Genomic DNA, 25,188 nt, shown 5'->3' on the forward strand with positions numbered 1-25,188 from the left:
CTCAGATGTGAGTCCCTTGCTCATTGCATCATCAGGATTCAAGCAAGCCGGGCCGAAGACGCCTGAAATGGCAGAAACCGGTCCCCGGAAGCTTGTTTCCTTCCCAGTACAAGAATTGGCTTGGTAGTTTGGTTTGCCCTGTTCCCATCATGCACTGGGACAGGAACAGACTAATTTGCATATAGCCAAGTTCTGAGCTGGGATGGTGCAGTGAGCTAAAAAACGGTGATGGATCAAGCCCTGATCTTTGGACTGGGTAAGAGTGGTCTGCTTAATTCAGGCACTCTGTTCATCACCACCCCCTTTTCTGAATCATTTTGTCCACCACAAGCGTGGAAGGGTATACTCAGATGTGAGTCCCTTGCTCATTGCACCATCAGGATTCAAGCAAGCCGGGCCGAAGACGCCTGAAATGGCAGAAACCGGTCCCCGGAAGCTTGTTTCCTTCCCAGTACAAGAATTGGCTTGGTAGTTTGGTTTGCCCTGTTCCCATCATGCACTGGGACAGGAACAGACTAATTTGCATATAGCCAAGTTCTGAGCTGGGATGGTGCAGTGAGCTAAAAAACGGTGATGGATCAAGCCCTGATCTTTGGACTGGGTAAGAGTGGTCTGCTTAATTCAGGCACTCTGTTCATCACTACCCCCTTTTCGGAATCATTTTGTCCACCACAAGCGTGGAAGGGTATACTCAGATGTGAGTCCCTTGCTCATTGCACCATCAGGATTCAAGCAAGCCGGGCCGAAGACGCCTGAAATGGCAGAAACCGGTCCCCGGAAGCTTGTTTCCTTCCCAGTACAAGAATTGGCTTGGTAGTTTGGTTTGCCCTGTTCCCATCATGCACTGGGACAGGAACAGACTAATTTGCATATAGCCAAGTTCTGAGCTGGGATGGTGCAGTGAGCTAAAAAACGGTGATGGATCAAGCCCTGATCTTTGGACTGGGTAAGAGTGGTCTGCTTAATTCAGGCACTCTGTTCATCACCACCCCCTTTTCTGAATCATTTTGTCCACCACAAGCGTGGAAGGGTATACTCAGATGTGAGTCCCTTGCTCATTGCACCATCAGGATTCAAGCAAGCCGGGCCGAAGACGCCTGAAATGGCAGAAACCGGTCCCCGGAAGCTTGTTTCCTTCCCAGTACAAGAATTGGCTTGGTAGTTTGGTTTGCCCTGTTCCCATCATGCACTGGGACAGGAACAGACTAATTTGCATATAGCCAAGTTCTGAGCTGGGATGGTGCAGTGAGCTAAAAAACGGTGATGGATCAAGCCCTGATCTTTGGACTGGGTAAGAGTGGTCTGCTTAATTCAGGCACTCTGTTCATCACCACCCCCTTTTCTGAATCATTTTGTCTACCACAAGCGTGGAAGGGTATACTCAGATGTGAGTCCCTTGCTCATTGCACCATCAGGATTCAAGCAAGCCGGGCCGAAGACGCCTGAAATGGCAGAAACCGGTCCCCGGAAGCTTGTTTCCTTCCCAGTACAAGAATTGGCTTGGTAGTTTGGTTTGCCCTGTTCCCATCATGCACTGGGACAGGAACAGACTAATTTGCATATAGCCAAGTTCTGAGCTGGGATGGTGCAGTGAGCTAAAAAACGGTGATGGATCAAGCCCTGATCTTTGGACTGGGTAAGAGTGGTCTGCTTAATTCAGGCACTCTGTTCATCACCACCCACTTTTCTGAATCAGCACAAGTAACAACTGACTCAGTGCGCTTACAATGTACCTGAAGAATTACGTATGGCACTCATAACAGCAAGAAAACATTAGAAGTAACTCAGGTGCCAAAAAAACAAAGCAATAAGTAAACTGTATGCAAAACATTAAAACCTATTTAGGAAAAACCATATTATAAAATAAATAAAAGCATATGAGCATTTTACATGGTACAGTAAAAATAGAAATACGTACTCATTATAATCTGACAGTAAAACAACAAAATGTCGAAGTAATGTGAAGAAACTGTTCCACATGAAGTAAAAATGTCATGCTGAGCGGTGTCTCACCCGATCTCAAACGGAGACAAAGCATTTCCAGAGTATATCTTGTAAGTAATTTTTAGTCAACAGACACTAACCAAAGTACCTGTGGAGAATCATTTCTACGATCCAATGCAGAAGAAGAAGAAGAAGACCTAACAGGAAAAGCAAAATGAGTCTTGGTGTGTAGCCACTGCACCGGAATGATCAAATAGTTAATAAAGTGCAGGGCTCGAGAATAAATTGAAATTGCGGTCAACGTCGTGCCGGTAACCAAGGATACTTAATATGGCGGCTTGCGTGTGTGATGACATTCATGCGCGATGACATCATGCATAACTCAGTCTAGAATGGCCAACGCGGAGAAAACGGAGCAGCGCAAGAAACGCTTCCATCCATGACCTGCCGAGAAAGTTCCATGACGCCCCAGCTCACCAACACCCTCAGAAGATTCTGCGACGTCATCAGAAGTAAAATTGAGGCGGCAGGGGTAAGACGACTCCACACGGCAACTGTCAACCGTCACACAACGGAAGAAAACAGGTAAATCTTTAATTTCGCTATAGTTCTGTGAAAATATCTCCGAAAAATAAGGTAGGTATCACACAAGCACCACCCGGTGGCCGGAAATGAGTACTACTATCTCCGAGGCTCGATTTATGCCTCCGGACATGAATAAACCAAACAACAGTCGATTTGGAACAACTTCACATTTAGGAAAGAAACTGACACCATACGTTGAATAAAGTTATTCCTTAATTAAACGGATTCTAGGTCCAGAAAGATCGTTAATTTGCTAGCCTTCAAAGTCATAGTTAATACTGGGTTGATACTAAACAAAAGTGTGAATTTTCACGGCAAGCAGGCTAATATTAGCTAACACACACAGCCTCTGCTTACCTTCTTTCTTTTAAGTCTTCAAACCTTTCTTTTTGTAGTGTTGGGTTTCTTGTGACTTGGAAGGCTTCCGTTTTTTGTTTTTTTGACCAATTGCTTGATGATGTAGCACGCCTGTTCTTGGGCTGTCCGGTGAAGTGGACTCTGGTGGGGCTTACAGGCGTGACCTCTCTCTTGCTTGTCAGGTTACTCTTTATTTAATAACGCTTTTTTTTTATAGGTTTCTTGTTTGAGAGGTATCTTTTGCTTACTTGCTTTAGAGTAGTTGCACTTCATCTGTAAAAGTGGTAGGTTCGTTGATCCATCGTCGCCATAAATAAAGTAGTAATCATGTCCCACGCAGTAGATGATGTTAAGATGTTTATTAGAAGATATGCAGATAAGATGGGAAAGCAGCCCCACCAGGAGCATCCAGCATGATGCTCAGCCCAATGTCAACTGTAGACCTCAGACCACTGAGACCCAACATTCTCTTGTGCATCATAGCTGCAACACTCTACAAGCTGGACTGGTAGTGGAGAAAGCATGTATACATAAACAAGATGCAAGAATACTACAAATACACATGCACACTAATGGGGCATAAAAAGAAAAAAGATAGCTCCAAAAAACGTGAGCAGTGCAAGGACAGAAGTACTTTGGACACGCCACAGGGGAGGTAAAGAAAGTAAGGGGGACATATGCTTGCAATAACAAAATAAAACAGCAACGAGTGTCAGTGGTTTGTACGAAGTCGATCCTTATGTTAAACATCCAAACATGGCTGCCACTTTTAAAACCAATATGTCGACCATCTTGGAAAGGTAAAACAAGTTTTGCACTGGAAAGTAAATACAATTTTACAAACATTGTGGTGGTTTGCGTCAAAACCGCAAAATGTTTGTAAATCTGGTCCTACCTTGTGCTTGCAGTGTAGACCTACAGTCCACGTATGACCAGAGTCCCCCCCCCCCCACCAAGAATAAACACAAGCGACATACTTCCACATATGCCTCATATCTCCAAAAAGCTGAATACGTTTTACCCGAACCCAGAAAGGGCACTGAATGACCGTTTTACCATAAAAATGTGAGTGCCATCTGTCCAACAGTTTCGCAGTTAACCATGCGCAAAACCTTCCCATGCGAACTCCCATTATATTTAAGACAAACAAAAAAATCACATTTGGGACCCCTTCTCAATACCTTCTGAACCATCTCTCCGATGTGCATCCGTAGAAACCCTCTTCTTAAATGCCTTCAATGGCTCTTATACAGGGCATCACCCCCCTATGCTCAAGTAACTCCCGGGCTGAAAAACAGCTAACTTGGACGGGGGTCATGATCGGTTATCTACCCGTTTTCACCACCTAAATAAAATGCTTTTATCGAGGAGTACATCAACCTCGAATGAAAAGGCTTGGTTTATAGCAGACTATTTTCTCAGGCTAATTCTCATCAAGGCAGAGGTCACACTGTATGATGCAAGATGGAAATGGACAAGCAGCATGGTATATCAACCCTCTGCCCTCACTTCAAAAACCCAAGCCGTTCATCATGGATCCATATTTCACGTTTTGCATCAAATCTATATTATTTATGAACTCCATGGCTTTAGAGGGAGGAAAAGTATACAAACAATTATCAAACGAGATGGGAGAGCAGAGACCTTATCAAAGAAAGGGAGGAACCATGAAAGGAATATAGTGCTCACATACCAGTTCCTGAGCTTCTCTCAAAGATGACGATCCAACGTGAACTATCACTTCATCCATCCTACGGAGAAAGGGAAACAAACCTTCAAAATGGAATTCGGGACAGAAGCGGAGATGGTGGGTAACCCACCTCGCGTGGTCATTTGTGAACAGGAAACTGAAGCATGGTTTGCTTTGCTGAAATACAAGTAGGTTGTGGGCCGTTTTAGGATCACAAATACTTCACACTGCTGTGAAACATCCATTAGGCACATATTCGAGGCAGGACTTTGGTCCGAAGTCAGCCCAGCAAAAAATGTCAAACCAGCTCCATCATGCCACTGTATGCGCGAGGGAAATGGGTGAACTCAACCCTCTCCACTATGGTATACTTTGTTTCAAATAGATTAATTAGCTAACGACTCGTAGGAGTTACAGAGTTCTGTATGTTCTGAATGTGTAACAATGAAAAATCCAGTTCTTATGGCAGTATTCAATTGAACTATTTTGCCATGCCAGATACAAAATAATATACAAAGATAAATACATAGGTGCGTGTTAAATTTTACGCTAGTGTAATGCTCGTCAAAAGTTCAACTAAACTTTCTCTGCTCCCAATATTTGATTGCTAAACATGCCAATGTGTCGGGTGTGCTACTCACATATATCAGAATCTTCTAACTAGAATATATATATTTTTATTTTTATTGACAACACGAGATAAAATACAGTTTAGTAGTACAACACATGCCAAGGTGGGAGAGATAAATAATATAGCAGAATGAGAATAGGTTTTTACAAATCAATATTATATAAATCATGACATAATAGCATAACAGAGGGCGTTGCGGGATATTTGCCCACTTAGTTTAAGTGTTACAACCAAGATTTTTAAATAAAAGTACCCCAGATTTTGTCAAATTTCCTTAATGAGCGGAGACCTCTTAATCTTGCCAGAGCATGCTCTACAGAGTGGATTTCATTGACCAATGACCACCATTCCATAATGTGAGGGGGCTTCGGGGAAATCCAGGCTCGGGCAACAGCGAATTTGGCGCATGACAATAAAATAGTTACTAAGGCTTTCTGCGGAATAGTGATGGTATATATGTCTAATAATACTGTTGATGGAGTAAGTGAGGACAGTTTAACCAGTTTTTGTTTCAAAATTTTATCCAGAGCTCCAAATCTGCTGCGACTAAATCACATTTGGGGCATTTAGTACGATCGCTAAAAAGATTATTTGTAGACCACTTAGAAATCCTTTCAGGTGTATGGTATAACATACATGTGGTCTTAAATTGCTGTAATCTTAAACTTGAAGATTGAACAAGATTATTAATATTACATAAAGAGGCAGTAATCATATTAGAAGTGATATTAAACCCCAGCTTACTACTCCATTTCTCCGCCAGTTTGTAGCAGTCACTGATTTTATAAGTATTAAGACATTTATAACCTTCACTGATTAAAGATTTATTCTTACGCGAGTAAAAACAGTTCCATATGTCAGAATTCACGATTTCCCGCACTTTCATCTTGCGTTTAAGAAAATCATAAATTTGAATGTATTTAAATCTCATTGGTTCTGTAGTTTGTATTCATTTTTGAGTGTCTCGAAGTCCAAGAAACTGTGAGTACCATATAGATCACCTAAAGTTTTAATGCCATGAGCCAACCATATATTTGCCATACCGTGGTTAAAAATCCCTGGGAGTCCCGGATTACCCCATAACAAGAAACTAGGATGAAAAAAAGAGATTTTACAGAACGCCAGGATATTGAACCATATCTTAATGAAATCTCTGGCGGTCTTAAATTTTACCCTTTTAAAGTAATTGGGGTTGTTTACTCTTAACAGAAACATATTAGAGTCGGCGTGTAACATAAATGTATGAAAGTAAAATTGATTGTCCAAATTAAGTAAGCTGCGCAGCCGACCGAGAAACGTTGCCCAGAAGTATAATTTAAGATCGGGGAAGTTAAGCCCACCATTATCTAATGAATTTTTAAGTAGCGGCATGGATCTACGAGCTTTCCGGTATCCCCATATAAAACTACTAAATATCCCATCAAGTTTCTTAAAGAAGACGTTACTGAGTGATAAGGGAATGAACCGCAATAAATATAAGAATTTGGGAAGTACCTTCATTTTAATCAAATTAATCCTACCGATCGCATTAGGGGAGCCTGAATGTAAAGCGTCAGCTAATAGTTGTTCTTGCGATAGAATATTAGTAGTCAGCATTTTATTTATTTTACAGAGTTCTGTCTAAGAACAAATTGTTGGGTGAACCCCCTTATAATAGCTTTACAAGTATCCCAAACTATGGAGCATAAAGTTGAATTGAGATGAATTTCGATAAATTCTGTAAGGTGTGACTTAAGCTGAGAAATAAACATAGTATCTGACAGTAAGTATCTAGGGAAGGAGAACATCCTAGGGCACTGATGAGTTTATGGGGTATTGAACGTTCGTAGAATAGGATTATGGTCTGAAGTGACCCGTGGGCATATCTCGATAGAGCTAGTGTTCAGTATACGGTCTGTGACCCAGGCCATATCAATACGGGAACATAATTTGTGGGGCGCAGAATAGTAGGTGTACCCGGCAATGTTGGGATGAACGCTTCACCAGATATCCCTGATATTATGAATACGACCTATTTCTAAGATAGCAGCACGTGATTTGCGCATACGTTGAAAAGCACCACGCCTGGTGGTATCTTGCTGGTAATCCATTATACAATTAAAATCTCCCATAATAACAAGTTCCCCTTCCCAGCCCAGTAATTCCATATTTAGTCGATCGAAAACAATAGGATCATCTGAATTTGGCCCGTAAACCACACAAAATACATATTTGCATTTGTCAAAAGACATTTGTACGATAGCCCATCTTCCACCTTTATCTAAAGCGGTTTTAAGAATTTCTGCTCTAAGTCTTCTATCCTTGAGAATAGCAACCCCCCTTATTGAAGCATTTAATGTAGAGCAGATTGTTACATCATAGCCTAATTGTCCGAGTAACTTTCTATCCTTATGGGCATTGTGAGTCTCAGATAAAAAAAAATTATATGTGGATCATACATTTTTAACTCTTCTTGAACAAGCCGTCTTTTATTCTTGCTATTAAGACCCGCAACGTTCCAGGCTAAACATCTTAACCGAAACATTCAAAAAAGATAATATAGTCTTTGCCATTCTGCTCCCAAAAAACAAATAATAGTCGCCCTCCTATCAATTTCAAGGAATCTCCTTCTCGTGTTATATTTTCCAAAATTTTACCCCTCTCACAAAACCACCCCCCAAACCCTCCCCCCTCTTCCCCCACGGGGAGAGCACCCCTCTATGTTCTGCTGCCGCTGGATGGGCAGCCATGAAGAGTGGCAGCCTGAGGCTCGACCTACTAGCCTACAAAAATAAAAAAATAAAGAAAAAAAATAAAAAAAGTAACAGACCTAACCTAACCCTTTTTAGCAGCTAGACGATATATCTAAGCCTCTCTGCCCTTTTAACTAAACAAATTTAGAGAGCGCAATCTCAGCTTCCCTCTCATCAGTGAAAAAATAAGTGTGGCCCCCCTTGATAACTTTAAGGCGGGCAGGCTCTTGTAAAAACACTTGGCCCCCCAGAGATTTGAATGGATCAATAAGTTTACGTAATTTCCACCTTCTATCCATCATAGCCTTGCTAAGATCGGATCGTACAAAAAAAGAAACATTCTCTGTGGTGACTGGAAAATTGGGCCGCGCTTTCAGGGAGACTGCCTGTCTTAGTAAAAAGTTCCCGTTCCTCTGTATTAGAGGTAGTATGTGAACTCTTTGGAGTTGAGAATCCCAGGCCCAATCAGATAGGTCTGGGAATGCCTTCTGAAACAATTTTACCACATAAGCCCTTGAGTCCGAGCCTTCTGCTCCTTCGGGTATACCAAAGAGTCTCAGATTCAGAGGTCTTTGGCGATTCTCCAAATCTTCGATTTTTACCTGAAGGGACGTGATCTGGACATCATGCTGGTTCACAACCGATTACGTACGGGCTGACCCTTCTTCTATATCAACTACCCTGTGTTGCAGATCCTCTATCTAAATTCTGAATAGAATTTTGGAAGTATAAGACAGCCAGACGTGGTCGCTGATGCTCAAAGTCAGTGCCATTCATTAGGTGGAGGAAACACTTTTTTCAGGGAGCCGTTCTGGTGGTGCTAAACGTGGTGAAGGTTACATATGACGCGGGCGGGCATACCTTACCCTTTGACTTCAACGTAGTACTCACATAACCTGGAGTTTGCATTTCTTTAGTATTAAAACCACACACTTAAATGGCTGTTTCTACAATACATAAAACACCACTGCCATGCCAGCATGTGTCGGCTGTGCATGTAAAGCAGGAGTGGCATGCCAAAATCCACATTACTTTAGCATGCAATCAATCAATCAGGAGTTTGTTAAAGCGCGACTACTCACCCGTAAGGGTCTCAAGGCGCTAGGGGTGGGGGGGGGTTGGGGGGTGCAGGTTTCATTCCATCAAGGAGGGGGTCTGTCGAAGAGCCAGGTTTTGAGGTTTCTTGCGAAGATGGGGAGCGATGTTGTCTGTCTGAGGTGGAGCGAAAGGGCGTTCCATGCTTTGGCCGCGAGGAAGGAGAAGGAGCGGCCTCCCGATCTGGTCTTTCTGGTGCGGGGGACCACAGCGTAGGAAAGCTGGGCTGATCGTAGGGTCCTTTGGGGTGCGTGGAATTTGAGTCGACTGTTCAGGTATGCTGGTCCGGTGCCGTGGAGGGCCTTGTGTGCGTGGGTGAGCATCTTAAAGGTCACAGACCACAGACTCATGCAAGAGACCACACTAGGCACGCGTATCACCACTGTCCTGGCAGAAATCAAACTGTCCTGCTATGTAAAGCAACACTGCAGTGCAAACAAGCACACGGAGCAGGTTCGTACCAAAGCGATGTCCCTTTGTCTAAAGCTCCATTGCGGCGCAAGTGGCATGCGATCCCATCTGCCCTCGTTCTCACCTCTCCTCACAAGTGCCAGGGGCAGCTGGGATTGAGTTTGATGCAAGAGACTAAAATAGCTCAAGTGTGTGGATTCAATATGCTGATTCTGGCATAGATGGCAATCCAAGTTTTCTTGTTCCTCTGCGGTTCCTTCCATTTTTGCCCAAGCACTAAGATATAGTGAGCTTTCAGCCCCAGGTGCCGGCTCCTGCTCCGGTCTCCTGAAGGTAAAACAGTTTAAGGGCAAACAAATGCCATGTTGCACGATTTTACACGTAGTCTGCTTCTTAAGAATGTAAAATCAAGCTTCCTGTTAAAAGCGTGGTGTTCAGTCAGGAGAGCGAGTGGGCTGCTCAAATGGGTGCAGGGACTGGCTGGGCAATACGGCTGGAGTTGGGTAGATGGGTCTAACAGGACTGAATTATGGGAGCACACTATACTAAATTTGCAACAAACAGTTACCCATTAGTCCTAAGGAATTATGAGCAGTAGAAACTCAATAGTAGCTTACTTGCTCATTCACATACATTTTTGTGCTGCATTGCTCCCTTACCATCCCGGACTATTCCATGGAAAAGGTAAGGGGTTTCTAATCTAATAATTGGATGCGTTAAGAGTATCACACCTCTGAGTGAACGTGGATTTATTTGCCCATTCTGGTTCCCAAAGGGCTACGTAATTATCTGTGCTGATGAAGACCCAGGTTAAATGAGCATGCAGGGGTTCAAACGTTGATAAACAAATACTTTTTGGGCTGTTGATAATACAATTTTAACACTTGTGGAGCCCTCACTTAAGAATATCATTGATGACAGCTCTATTCTAAACTAACAGCCAAAATATATTTTATTGTGTGGTGTGTGTTTCATCAACTTTCTTACTTAGTCACTGTCAACATGCATGCACCATCATGTTACAAGTAGCACTGTTTTTGAACCATGTTTATTAGCATCTGTTCTTCCATGTCATGAATGAACTTATGGTTGCACAAATAATTGAAAATGTTATTGTTCATCATGCTATTTTTGCCTAAGCTTTTAATCCTTGTATGCTAGAATAATATACTACTAATTGATTCTGGAGGACCCAACTTGTTGCTAATGTTCACCATACATTAAAAGCAGCCCACTGGAAAAATGTCAAGATACCGATGCACCAGTCCAGCCCTGTCAGTTTAAGCAAGGTTGGTATACCAAAGCTTTCAGTGGCATGCAACACCTCGTTTCACAGAGGATCATCTACTCACTTCCCCTTCCCTTGTTTTATCCACTCCTCCGCCAGAAGCTTCCTCTCCTGGACGCTTAGGGATATACCCTCGCCTGTCGTGCCATTCACTGCAAGAAAAATTTACAATCCAAATTAATCAAGGTCTCTACTAGAGAAAAAAAAAAGAAAAAAAAGAGGCTAACAGCAACATCCACCTGGAAAAAGGATAGGTGTGAAAGATTGTGGCAATGGTGAGCTTTAGTGAAACAACTCTCTAGGGAACAAGGGTTAGCATAATCTGCTACAAACTTAGTGCCGTCACAGGTGACATAGGTGCCTGAAGCGCATCAGTCTTTCACACCTCCTGTTACTTTAGGGTGGGATGAGGTTACATGTGTAAAAATGTTAAAGTTAATACATTCTTCAAGAAGTCTAAGTACTTCTATGTTTAAAATGTCGGGAGTGAAGTACTTATGTGACAACAAAATGGAAGCCAATAATTAGGAGTGGTTTCGAATAGAATCCCAAATGTTTTAGAATTTTACACTAAATACCTTGGCTTGTAACAGCTTCCATTGACCCAATATATCAACCCATTACCTGCTCATTAGCAACCCGTTATAGTATACATTCTGGAAAAAATACATCAAACACAATGCCCAATCAGTCAACGAATCACCACAGCCGGTAATTACGTTTTAAAAGCACTGAAATCTATAGATATTAGTTTATTTCCTGGCTCATTAAACGTTGGTTTTTGTTGGAAATAAGAACATCCAAAAGTGTCTTAACTAAAGCTTTGCCTCCACAGGAGTGATGTAATGTGGAATGAAACTATTGGGGGGAAAAAAAGAACGCACAAACTTTTCCCGTCTCATGCTAAAATTGAGGTTTTCAGGTTTTCACACCATCATGAGAGGAATGTCCATAATGCAACAGGTTCCATTAAAAAACAAAACAAAAGGTCACCAAAGCCAATCTAATGCTAAGATTCCTATTGAGCTCATCTAGGTCTCATCATGGACACTCATTCAGATGACTCAAACAATTATTTGGAGTTTTCAATCCACCTAATGAATGGCAGAAGCTAGCATTTGAAACTAGGAGGAAAAAAAAATCAAGGCAAAAGCTGCACTATTAGTGTGTAGGGCCTCAGAGAGGCTTCACTGTTCTAACCTTGCACCAGATTGAATGTTCCAACTACCTCAACACATACCACTTTTATCCTAAAGGCAGGACTTTTTGCATGTGCATTCTGAGCAGAAACACTGGTCTGAAAGAGGCTAGACCCACACTACTGAATCTCCTATCTGTTCATTAGATGAAAGCCTATAATTGTACCACTGATGTTGACAAAGGCATGGAGCAACCTATGTTACAGCATTACTGCATGTAATACTCATGACTCAGAGTACCGCCTCAACTAGACCCAGAGTAAAGCCTCAAACCGTCCCAAACGGCTCCCCTTTACATAATGTTTTATAATAGAATGATCAAGTTTCTACTTGCTATTTCAGTTAAGGTGTCCTCTGTCCACCACAATTGAACCAAGGCCACTAGGAGTGTGGATAGGAAATGTCTGGCTTAATGTTTCAAAGCACAAGCCGGGCAAGATCAGGGAAAACATGCCCTCCAAGAACTAATTAACAGTGGACATGATAATCAGAGAGCACAGACTCACTGTAATTGAGAACATGAACGAATAAAATAATCCATTGTTTTGTGTTTTTTTAAGTGGTAGCAGCCAGACTACACACCGTCCTGGTGTCACTGTACGGTCAGAGGTGTCTGGCTAACATCAGAAATGTGAGCAAGTTAAAATTACAACCACCTGAAACTTACCAAAAATTTTCTTTACACCTTGGGTATGAATGAGATAATCAACATATCTGCCAATCACGGAGAGGTTTATGTCACTGGAAAATTAACAAAATCAGTCAGTTATCTCTTTTTGCCCTACATCATGTTTCTAAACAGTTTCATTTCCAGGCCTTAACATGTCCTTAAATGGTCATGGGCACTTATTCAGGGTACCCCTATGTTGACACAGAAGGAAGGAGCATTTTATAATGAAATCTCCACACTGGATGCCCTCAATTCACCATGTATGCTTTTATGGAATACGATTTAATTTGCTTGTGAAAGGGGTTTGTGTCCTCTGCGATCTACTGGTGGATTGGCTCATTCATGTATTACAAATAGGGAAAGACAAGTTCGCTACACTTTAGAATATATGATACATTTTTTATAAACTGTATCCAATCACCAAGTTGGCTTTGCTATTGTTCAGCCAGGTGCTCAAAGCACCAAAATAGAATACCAAGTTCCCTCTAAATATTGGCAAATCCTCCCACAGAATGCCTCGACAGATCCTGGCACCTCCACAATTTTTAAGTAATTAGGTTAGTCCATCTCTGGTGGGCGGGCGGGCTAGGTTTAAAGAGCCATGATAATCTCATTATAGAAAATGGGGTCGCTCTATAACCCTGTGGAGATCTGGGCATACATTAACCTCAATCAAAAGTCGCCACAGAGATCACAATCCCTGCCAACTATATTGGTCTCGCATTTTCAGTGGAATGAGTAAAAATCACCTTTAATGGACAACAGTGGCAATAATCTTATTTTCAGTGTGTATTTTGTGTGTGTGTGATCAACTGGTATATCACGAATATGCCTAATAAAATGATCTCAAGATAGGCTTGCAACATGTTGTAATAGAGTATGTGTACATTACAAAGTGGCAAACACTTGGCACTACAATTGTTTCCACCCCCCCCCCCCCCCAACAAAGTTCTGGAGTGTTTTTCAGGACCCCCCAATGTAAACACTATCACAGTACTAAAAACACCGGCCAACATCAATTGTATAATGTACGGGCTCAGTGTGTTTCAACAGGTACTTATGCAGAAAAGAGCAAACTTCATAATTCAAATTATGGGCTGTGTAGTTACATCATTCAGTCAATAGTGATGAATCAACATTGTCAGGCTGCAGCTGTATTTGATCTACAAGGTGAACAGTCCCTGTGTCTGAATTGCAAGGGTACCACTTCCCTCGCAAAGAAGAGCGCTGAGGAGAACCTGCATATCCATACTGCTTTGGCAGCCTCCTTACAAGCAAACTGGTGCCCTTATAATTGAGACACATGTAACCCTGTTGGGTAAAAACTTGGTAGAGTCTTCATTTGCCTTTTCCCATATGCTGTTCATTGCAGAGAAAATAAACATTCTATACTTGTAAGACCTCAAGCTTTAAAAACCCTTTTCATTTTGCATTGGAGCACATAGTTTTGCTGGCTACTTTGTCAGTGGAGCCCTAACATGGTTACTTCAGGCAGCACATGAAGCATAAAAAAGGATTTCTAAACACATCTCTCTTTTCAAAATGTATGTTTCATTTTTTTAAGCTTTTGATTTTCACAATTTATTTACGAAAAATGAGACAAGTTTGCAAGTGGACAGCATTACACATACAAGCATTCCATTATAGTTATCACTTTCATTGATGACAAATAATAAAATTACAGTATTCTGCAGGAAAATCAACCTTGGAACACTGGGAGGAATCAAATCCAGTGAACATTTAAAAAATACGAGAAATAGCTGCCACGTGAAAGGAAACGACCCACCAGTTCCTCTAAGAGGCCCTTTGCAGGTTGGATATTTCATTCTACAGGTGCTCGTTTAGTCAGATATCTCAGTCAAAAGCGAGAGGATCGGTTACGTAATCCATGGATGGCACAACTACTATCTTACTTGATAAAATGCGTTGCATGCCTTTCTTTTAAATAGCAAAATGCCTCATAAGTACAGTTCAGTTTGTATCGGTTTTTAGGTCGAGCCTGGGCAGAGCATGCACTGCTCTGCGAGGCATGCTGTATTCAGGTAGGGAATTGAAGCTCCGCCCACTTGCCACTCATATTTATCATTGGCTTGTGTCATTGACCACTGTAAACTGTGCCAGTTCATTGGTCAATAGGCTTGGTAGTCCCTCCTTAGTACCGCCTTATCTGATTTTGTAACCTCCGATGGCAACAATCCCTGTTACTTGTGTGGTTTTTCGGTAGGCTTTAATTACACTCCGAGCACAATTTTCTTAAAATGTCTGCCTGCTGTTGGAGACAGGACAAGCTCTTTGCTAATGCTTTTAAAAAAATGTTTATGGGGGGCGTGGCTGAGACAGCGATGTGAGCAGACGTGTCTCACTTGAGCTCCGTCGCCCCGCTGCTCTATTTAGCTTGCTTCAGCGTAGTTTTCGGGGGGTACTCACCCCTGGGGACCCCTACACATCACTGATCCTGCTGGTGCCCCTCCTCGGCGACGAGACGCGGTTGTGAAAGTTCCGGCGGCCGCACCGCCAGCCTTCGGGATCCCCCGCCAACGGCCGCTGGCCGCCATCTTGCCCTGGGTCCGCTGCTGGAGAGTCGGGACGAGCTCCTGGGGAGAGAACCGGCACTGCGGCCCGGAGGAGACACCGGAGCACCCCTGGCCTCACCTGCGGCTGTGTGGGACCAGCGGACCCAGCCTGTCGCCGGCGGAGCCGCGCCGGAGCTGCTGGAGCCGGAGCTGCTGGAGCCGGACTGCCACCAGCGAGAGGCACAGCGGCGGCCCGGACGCCGCATCTACCTGAGTCCCCGGCCTCGGCGGGAAAACCAGGCCCGGATCTGCGGGATTGCCGGCGGCCCCCGTGCACGCGAGCCCTGGTCGGGACTCCATCGCCCGTCGCTGGGCCCAGACGGTGAGCTGCAGCGCGCTGCCCCCCCCCCCCCCCGCCTGCCATCTCCCGGAGGGGCCCGGCGCTTGCGGGGCCCGGCGGTTGGTCTTCCCGCCACTTCCCCCCTTTGGCGGAGGGCCGGCCCCCACACACCGACAATCCCAGCCTGAGCGCCTCCAGCCGCCCTGGACACGTAGACTGCGGCCTGGTGCGCTATTGAGCCGCTGTGTATTGGCGAACCCTGAGCCTTGGTGGACCCCAGCCCTGCAGAACACGACCCCTGGCCGCCTCGCCGCCGAGACCCGGCCCTGCCACGCCTGGCGGACCTCGGACTGGGTGACCCTGCCGTGAGCACACGGGGACCCCAGGGGCCTTTGCCGCCTGTTACCCCCTGACACTGGGCTCCTCGCTGCTGGGAGGCCGGGACCCTCCTGGACACTCCTTGCCTGCTGCGGTGGGACCGGCTGGACGCTACGCTGGGAGGAGGCCCTGACCAGGGGACTGAGCCACACCACGGGACTGCGAGAGGCCCTCCGCCTGCGGACCCCAGGCCCGGCCTGCTGTGGCCCACCTACAGTCCTCACCTATCCGCCGCCTCCCCTGCCTCCGCGCTGCCTTATCTGCTCGGGTGCGCTACCCACCCTAGCTCCGGCGGCCCCCCCACGGCCTGGACTTCTTCTATTTGAGTGCGGCCCAAGTGGACCATGACCCGCGGCAGGGGGAATAAGCTGGACCCCACACCCACGACGACCAGAGGGGCGTCAGTAGCCTCTATGTGGGGTAAGGCGGGCTCACCATTGCCCTCCGGAGGGCCCTCATCATCGTCAGGGGGGAAGCCCCCACCATCAACCGACTCTCCACCGGTGACGCAGGCCTTCATGACCTCCTTTATGGCTGATCTGAAGACTGAGATTGGGTCCCTCAGGACGGAGGTCCACACCTGCGTCACAGAAATGCGCAAGGAAGTCACCGACCTTGGCGACCGCGTCGACGGCCTGGAAAGAACGGTCGACTCCCGCACTGAGGACCTAGAGCAAATCTGGCAGAGAGTGGCGACCCTCGAGGAACAGCATATCCAGCTCCAGATCAAACAGGAAGACTTGGAAAACAGGGGACGCCGCAACAACCTCCGCATACGGGGTGTGCCACTCGGAGAAGAGGGGACTAATACCATGGCCTATGTGGCCCTACTCTTGCAAGCGGTGTGGGGCGAAGAGGAAGCCCCCCCGCCGCGCCTAGACCGCGCACACCGTGTCTTCGGAGCGGGAGGAAAAGCGGGTCTCCTGCCCGACATCGTCACCAGGCTCCACTACTTCACCGAGAAGGAGGCCATCTTGAAGGCGGCTAGGGATAACCCGGACCTGCGGTACGAAGGCCACAAAATCCAGATCTTCCAGGACCTGGCCCCCACCACACTCCACAGACGGCGAGTCTTCCGCCCGATCACAGAGAAGCTCCGGACCCTCAACATTTCTTACCAGTGGGGACATCCCTTTGCACTCATCTTCAGGTGGGAGGGCAAGCGCAGGTCACTCAGGTCCTACCGAGAGGCGGCACGACTGCTAGACATGCCGGAGTCACCAGATCACAGTCCGACACGTCCTCCCCACTCGGAGAAGGCCCCTCCACGCTCTGAATGGTCCACTGTGCGCAGACGTCGGCGGACCCCTCCGGTGGACGCGCTCTCTACCTCGCAGACCAAGCAGGACATCATTGCCCACATCCGCTCCCTCGAGGGCGACCGCGAGGGGCGGGCCTCCCAGCCCACCGCTTCTGGATCTGAGGGTGGGGATCGCCCCTCGACTCCAGATGACCACTGAACGTTGCCACTGTGACTCCAGCTACCCTGTACACACGCTCGCCCACTAGGCACTTCAGCGTGTCTTCCTGCTCCATGGTGGCCTACTCCCATTGTTCGTGGAAAGGACGACGCCCTTTGCCTCCTTCAGGTCACGGACTTCACCGCGGAGCCCCAGCGCCCCACTGGCGCCTGAACGGACCATGTGGCCCCGCAGCCTGACACACCCCCGGACTACCTCTAGGCAGCGGGGTGGATGGGCTCTGAGACGATTTGATTCTACTTCACTTGCCCGGATCTCTGCTCCCTCCCTTTGTCCTGTAGGAAGTGACATTCCTGGCTTCATCCGAACCCTCGGGTAGAGGATGTCCGGTACCTGGGACACTGTATACTGGCCCTGTTGGCCTGTTTTGGTTCAATCTCTTCTTTGCGCCTTTTTTCTCTTTTCTTACCTTCCTCTTCCTACTTCGCTCTTATACTGCCCTTTCCTCTCACGTTCTCCTCGCGCCTGCGGTGGGGTGGAGGGGTGGGTTCTGCGGGGGCTGACGCGCTGGAGGCGAGAAGTGGCTGCCGCTGTATTGTCTGCGGGAGGGTCTGCTACACTGGGTTCTGCGCGACTCCACTCCCCCTTAGTGCTATGACGGCGAACATCCCTACACCCTTGAAGGTCCTCTCCCTCAACGTCAAAGGGCTCAACTCCCCCAACAAGCGGCAGCAGGTATGGCGCTACCTCCTACACCACGCCCCTGACATTATCCTCCTCCAGGAGACGCACCTACTCAGGGGAGACACCAAACGCATGGCCCACCCTAGATACCCTACACAGTTCTGGGCATCCTCTGACACCAAGACAGCGGGGGTGGCAATCCTCTGCAGGGCTGGCATTAGGCGGGGATCCGTGAAACCTTTCAAAAGTGCTGATGGGCGCTTCCTCCGAGCCACGATACAGATGGGCCGTGTGCAGTTCACTCTTGGATGTGTATATGCTCCCAACCAGTCGCAGGACAAATACCTCCAGACACTCCTGCGGGAACAGTTCCCATCGGGCGACAATAATGTGATCCTGGGCGGCGACTTCAATCTTGTTTGGGACCCCGAGCTAGATCGGGCGGGAGCCTCCTTTAATGGAGCGGGAGCAATGTCTTCTACTCTTAGAACACAGCTTAGGGACCTGGGGCTTGTGGATGTGTGGCGCTACCACAACCCGGGAGCCCGGGACTATTCCTTCTACTCGCATTCCCATAGGACGTACTCCCGAATCGACTACCTTTTCACCTCCCTTGAGGTGGCCCGAGACTCTTTAGCTGCAGCTATCTCCGACATCTCCCTGTCGGACCACGCTCACGTGGCGCTCTTGCTACAGGACCCCCTGGCCCACGCCACTCGTGAACGCCGATGGACGCTCCCTCCGAGGATCCTTCGGGACCCGGACGACGTCGCCAGCATCCGTGACGCCATAGACTCGTATTTCGCCGTTAACGACACCCCTGATCTGCCGTTTCACACGGTCTGGGACGCCTTCAAGGCCACTATTCGGGGCCACATCACCTCCCTGGCGGCGGCACGGAGGAAGGAAGCGTCCAAGTTGGAAACCGACCTGGCTAGCGAGATCAAACTTGCGGAGGCCCGGGACCGGGCCTCCCCCTCGCGGGCGTCAAAGAGAACTCTCGCTAACCTACGGGGGCAACTCCGCACCCTGCGTACCAACAAGGCGGAGCACTCCCTGCTAGCGCTCAAGCAACGGTATTACGAGGGAGGGGACAAGGTTGGCCGACTACTGGCCGGCAGGCTGCGGGCACGTACCGCTAGGGCCCACATCGCCAATGTCAAGCAGCAGGACGGCACTTGCGCTACAACTGAGAAGACCAAGCAGGCCGCCTTTGTTGCTTACTACTCCTCCCTATATGCCGAGGAGCCCACCTCTCCGGAGGCCCGGGAGGCAGTCCTCGCAGACTACGGGGGGTCTACCCTGTCCCCGGCATGTGCGGCCTCGCTGGAGAGCCCCTTACAGGAGGAGGAAATAACGGAGGCTGTTAAAGATCTCCCCGTGGGGAAAACTCCGGGGCCGGACGGCCTGCCGTTGGCCTTCTATCGCCTGTTCTTGACCCAGCTCCGCCCGCATCTGTTGCGACTATACAGCTCCTTTTCTGACACCGTCGGCCCCTCCCCCGACATGGGCCTGGCGGAAATAGCCCTGATCCCCAAGCCTGGGAAGGACCCGGACCTGTGTGCCTCCTACCGCCCCATCGCCCTCCTTAATACTGATCTCAAGATTTACACCAAGGTTTTGGCCAAACGACTTGACCCACACATGCCGGGCCTGGTGAATCCGGACCAGGTGGGATTTATTCGGGACCGCCAGGGAGCCGACAACGTCCGCAGGCTGGCGCACTTGGTGGGAAAGGTGCACCATTGGAAAATCCCGGCTTGCCTCCTCTCGCTGGACGCAGAAAAAGCCTTCGACCGGATCGATTGGATCTTCCTGCGGGCGGTCCTCAAGAAACTAGGTCTTGGCCCTATCATGATATCCAGGTGCATGGCCCCCTACCTAGGACCGCAAGCCCGAATTCGGGTCAATGGCCAATTGACATCGCCGCTTTCGGTCCACAGGGGCACGAGGCAGGGATGCCCGCTGTCGCCGCTCCTGTTCGCCCTTGCGGTTGAGCCGCTGGCGGAGCTGATTAGGCGTACCCCTGACATTCATGGTATCTCCCACGGAGGGCGCACTAATAAGGTGGCGCTCTTCGCTGATGACCTGATTCTTACTCTTACGAACCCTCGGGTCTCCTTCCCAGCGGTGCAGAAAGCCCTTTCCCTGTTTGAGCAGGCGTCCGGCCTTAAAATCAACCACACCAAGTCTTGGGCGCTTAATCTCACCATCCCCGACGAGGAGATCTCTTTTCTGCAGGGGGTCACGCCCTATCGCTGGGCGGACAGCCATATTCAATACCTGGGCCTGGACCTCACGCCCCATCTTGACTCGTGGTCCTCGAGGAATTGGGCCTCTTGCCGCAAGGAAGTTCTGGCTGACCTGCGAAAATGGAAACCCTTGATGATTTCCTGGCTGGGGCGGCTCAACGAGGTCAAGATGTCCATCCTCCCCCGCATTCTGTATGTTTTCCAGTGCCTCCCCACCCCGATCCCGATTCACTGCATCAGAAACCTCCAACGCGACCTCACGTCCTTCATATGGGGGGGCAAAAGACCCCGGTTCTCGCAGAAAGTCCTGATGGAACCGAGAGACAGAGGCGGCCTTGCCTGCCCGAATCTCCTCCACTACTATTGGGCGGCACACCTCCGGTTCGTGATCGAATGGGGTGCACGCGAAAGCGACAAACACTGGTTCCACATGGACCGATCGGTCACGGGGCGCACCATCTGGGACCTGCCTTGGTTACCGCGGGTGGCACGTTCCAGAAGTGCATATCTTGCGGTCCCCATGAGGACGGTTCTTGAAGTATGGGACAGGGTGGCAGTGACCAAGGGTCTCACCACGTTTCCCTCTCCACACACTCCCATTGCAGGTAACCCGCACTTCCCCCCAGCTGCCCGGACCCGAGCTTTTGAGAGCTGGACGCAAGGCGACTGCAGAGTTGCAGGAGACCTTTTTCTTGGCGGGTCGCCTAAAACATGGCTAGACTGCAAGGAGGAATTCAGGCTCCCTCTCACCGCTCACTTACAATACGCGCAGCTGCGCCACTGGACCTCGGGAGACGACATGTACCAGGCTGCTACTAGGGCATATACCCCCCTTTGAGAAATTGGCACGATCCCTCGGGGGACTGAAACGGCTCATCTCCCAGATCTACAACATCTTGCAGCACCCCACCGCCCCACCTGTGCACCCCTATCAGAAGCAGTGGCAGTCGGCGACAGGCACTGACATCACACCCTCTCAATGGACTCGACTCTGGAACGACATCCCCAAAGCCTACCGCAGCATCCCGCAAAGAGAAAATGCGTACAAGATGCTGACGCAATGGTACTACACCCCCCTGCGACTCAGCAAAATGTTCCCCACTTCCTCGCCGCTGTGCTGGAGGTGTGGCACTGCGACTGGTGACTTCGTACACATCTGGTGGTCCTGCCCTACCTTAGCTGTCTTTTGGAAGGAGGTCCTCAGTCACATTAAGAAGGTGTTGGGTTTCCCCCTCCCTGAAGAGGTTTGCACACTCCTACTGGGCGTTCGACCCCCCACACTTAGAGCCCTCACGCGCAGCGACTGGATCCTCACCCTTCACATGTTAGGTGCTGCCAAACAGCTCATTGCCCTGTACTGGAAGCGAGCAGAGGCGCCGCCGATAGCATCCTGGTTCGTGCGCCTCTGGCAGGTCCTGACTATGGAACTACTCACGGCGCGGATACAATCCAGGGGGGTGCGCTTCAAGGCAGTGTGGGAACCCCTAGTGCGTCACCTGTGCTCCATCAGCTATGCCCGCCACATGCCTCCCAGGCTTCGCGCTCTACAATTGTTCGAGGACGCCCTCATTCCTGCTGACCCAAGTAGACTAGGCTCTTAACCGCTTCCCCCAGTGCCGCTTTGTGTTTCACATTTCCTGTTTGTGGCCACGGGTACACCCCCCTGACTCCTCTTCACCTTGACACTGCTAGCTCCTTTTCCGACTTTTCTTCCTTCCTACTTGCCACTCTGGCTTCCACCCCTCTTTGGGGCAGTTAGGTCCCTGTTGGGCCTTTTGAAAATGTGACGCCATTGCTTTTCCTCACATACGAGCCTACCCCACACAACGACGCATTGCCAGTTTATAGCCACCTCTTGCTCTGCTCTCCCCTAAGCCACGCGGCCGGCCCCCCCTCCAGGGGTTGTAGGCAGGGCGCTGTGTTAATGACTCCACCTCCCCTGTCTAGTTTTACCTACTGGCTTTTCTATGCGCGGCCGGCTCCAGAAAGGGGTTGTAGGCTTATCGCTGTGTTCACAATAAAAACAGATTTGAATAAAAAAAAAAAAATGTTTATAGCACAAACTCATTTGCAATGCAATAGGCCTCGCATTTGCGAGAGTTTAAGCTATTGGCATTGTAAATGACAATGCCTTTTATTTATCGGTTTTAAAAACAACACATAAATAAAAGGCATTGTCATTTACAATGCCAATAGCTCAAACATTTTGTAAATGTTAGACCTATTGCACTGCAAATGCTGGTTACAGCACGTCAGAGATGTTCGTTAAATACTTCATTACTTCCATCCAAAATACTTCTATTTTGAACAGAGGAGGAGCACATCCATGAGAGCGCTTGTTCCACACATATATCTAATATACTCTGGATCTATACAATGCTATACACCACCAGCTATCTGCAGAACGAAATATAGATTGTGAAAGGTCAAAATTAGGCCAGTCTTTTTGGGTTTGTGTAGGATTTCTTCGCGAAGGTTGTATCAATGGCATGTTTCATCGTCTAGGGTACTGAATACATGGAGAATTACCCTTAATAAGGACAGTGATAAGTAGGACCCACAACTGGCAGGCTGAGGCAGATGACTTCGGCTATATGGGGGGGGGGGGAGTTACAAGCTTTGTTGAGAAGTGACATAATCTTGCCAATGGATACTAAGTCTTAATCAGGAGCAAACTAGAAGCAAAGGAGGGGGGCTTGTGCTACCTATGGCGACGTTAGAGTGTGTGATATATGGGCCTTAGACATGCTCAATGTGCTGTCAGGGCTTTAAAAGAAACAATGCTTCGTTTATTGGCCTCAAGGCAGTGATGATGCATCTAAAAAAGTACTATGGTGTTACACATGTTTTAAAAAGGGCTGGCGAGTGAAAAACAATTTTGGGGTTGAGTTCAAAGTTCATATTAAACTCTGGAGCGATTTAATGGCTTCCCACAGAACATACAGTCGGCTGCTACATACTGCACTCTATTATCTGCATGCACCCTGTAGTATTGTGGGAGTTTGTAATTAAGGAATCCTTAGGGCTCCTGATGGACTGGTAGATATTTGACACAAGCATTAGAGTGTACACCAGAAGAATAAAAAAGTGTTATACTAAGCTCTGTGTGTGGCGTAGTCATTGGCAAGTACCTAGGTTGAGGAGAACACTACCCACCATGATATGCAATGAGAACAAGTAGTCATTATGGGACAAATGCTTATTGCAACATTGTTATCTTAACCATTTCAATGACTCTGACAGCTACCGGCAGTCCAATGTCACGGTGGGCGTGTGCGGACAGGCGTCTGAACTGCGCACGCATCATTTTTTTCCACACCGCTGTGTAATATCCGCCGCGGTGAAGCCGTTAAACCAACTTCTTTTCAAATATAGTAAGTCCTATATCGTATAGCTATAGACATCCCCATATAACTCGGCACAACTCCACTATCAGAAAACGGTGCGTTTGCACATGTGCATTAACTTGTAAAATACTTCCCCTTCGTAATATAGTTGCTACTATTTTAATTACTAAAACTCTGAAAACCAATAGGATTAGAGCAGGCTTCTCCCCCTTCTCCCCTCAACACACCTAGCCTAGAAAATAAATTATTATGAAAGTTCAGCCCAACTCAATCAGTAGTATTTTGCACTTGCAGAGTACCCAAAAGCATAGTTCTCAATGAAAGAACAAGCATTGACAAAGCCGATATATCTGGCCATGGTAAGCTGATGTTATGTTTTTATAGCAAGCATGTGCCATAAAAGTAAGAGAAAAAACATCCTGCCACCCAAACCAGCACCACATAATCAATAAACATGCTAGACTAAAATAAATGTCAGTTGAACGGACCAATGGATTAAGACAGCTTATCCAAAGCCTAGTTATATAAATAAAATGTATTACCCAAGACTGACAACCCTACTAAAGAGTTCTCTACACCAGACCTAAAAGAAGAATCTGGTTCTTCCAAAAGGATTGAACACGTTTACACGCCATTCAAAACATCTCAACCATGACTGAATAACACATCTTTAGTTTTTTTACTGCCACACTTTCCACACGATACCATCAAATAACTGCACATGTAGTATATTGTTGTGATGCATCGTGATTCTGTGTGTCTCTCTAATATTCTTTAAGCACTTATTCTATGATTCATAAAGGTGTTGTAAGGGTGCTATGGCAGGAATCATCTGGAAGACAAAGTGAGCCAGAGTAGAGGTGACCGTTCCAGAGCACTAGCTCCGAATGGTTGCATGTACATTTATAACCATAGCGAATGGTTACCTTACCTGTCTTTGGTCATTGGAGTGAAGGTGGCAGCCACCAGGCCCAGAAACTCTTGAGTAGCCATGTTGCAACTGGAATGAAAAATATAAGATGTGATTCATGAACAGGAATGAATACTTAGCATGTCACTCTCCTGCCACTAAACACCAAGGTCTCCTAATGTGCACAAATTTCACAGCGTAGACACGCTTCTTAGGAGTGGATCCCCTACCACTTCCGCATCACATTAATTGATAACTTGCCTGCCATCTATTGATCCACTGGTTTTGTAAACATGTATGCCACATTTGTATATGGTTGAACACACCACACATCCACTGACCCAGTTCCTGCAAGCATTACACAGCCACGACAAGCAAGCACCTCCGCAACTCAAAGCTCTTTGTCATCCCCCTCGATTTATCCAGGGGGTTGGTTTTAATGCCTGTTTTTTCACGTCTTCACTGTCACTGTCACTACCACAGATGCTCTTTATTACTCAATCATAGTGCTACCAAGGGCTCAAAGGATATGTGAACCTATGTGGTTACCTTGATGCTCCGGTTTGCACAACAACACAAATGCACCAGACTCTCAGTGCCTTGCAGCCACTCTCATCACTGTTTTGGTGGTCACTGATCTCAAGTTGTTTTTACTGTCCTCAAATCAGTTTGACAGCATCCCAAGGTGGTCATTCAGCATCCTGAAGTGCTCTCTAGCAATGTGTGGAGCTTAAGCTCACC

General features: G+C 47.4%; 1 protein-coding gene across 2 annotated transcripts in view; it reads right to left on the bottom strand.

Moving 5' to 3' along the window:
* The window catches only part of NPL (N-acetylneuraminate pyruvate lyase), a 197,236-nt gene that overhangs the window by 59,341 nt on the left and 112,707 nt on the right, over window positions 1–25,188 (bottom strand). For both annotated transcript variants that reach the window (XM_078643292.1, XM_078643298.1), the window contains 4 exons: window positions 24,469–24,537; window positions 12,600–12,673; window positions 10,798–10,885; window positions 4,580–4,637 (listed from right to left, as the gene is read on the bottom strand). In XM_078643292.1, the coding sequence (XP_078499418.1) occupies window positions 4,580–4,637; window positions 10,798–10,885; window positions 12,600–12,673; window positions 24,469–24,530 (282 nt within the window). In that variant the 5' untranslated portion in view covers window positions 24,531–24,537. The remainder of the gene's footprint in view (window positions 1–4,579; window positions 4,638–10,797; window positions 10,886–12,599; window positions 12,674–24,468; window positions 24,538–25,188) is intronic.

Source organism: Lissotriton helveticus, chromosome 1_1, assembly GCF_964261635.1.
Source record: "Lissotriton helveticus chromosome 1_1, aLisHel1.1, whole genome shotgun sequence".
Classification (NCBI taxonomy): Eukaryota; Metazoa; Chordata; class Amphibia; order Caudata; family Salamandridae; genus Lissotriton; species Lissotriton helveticus.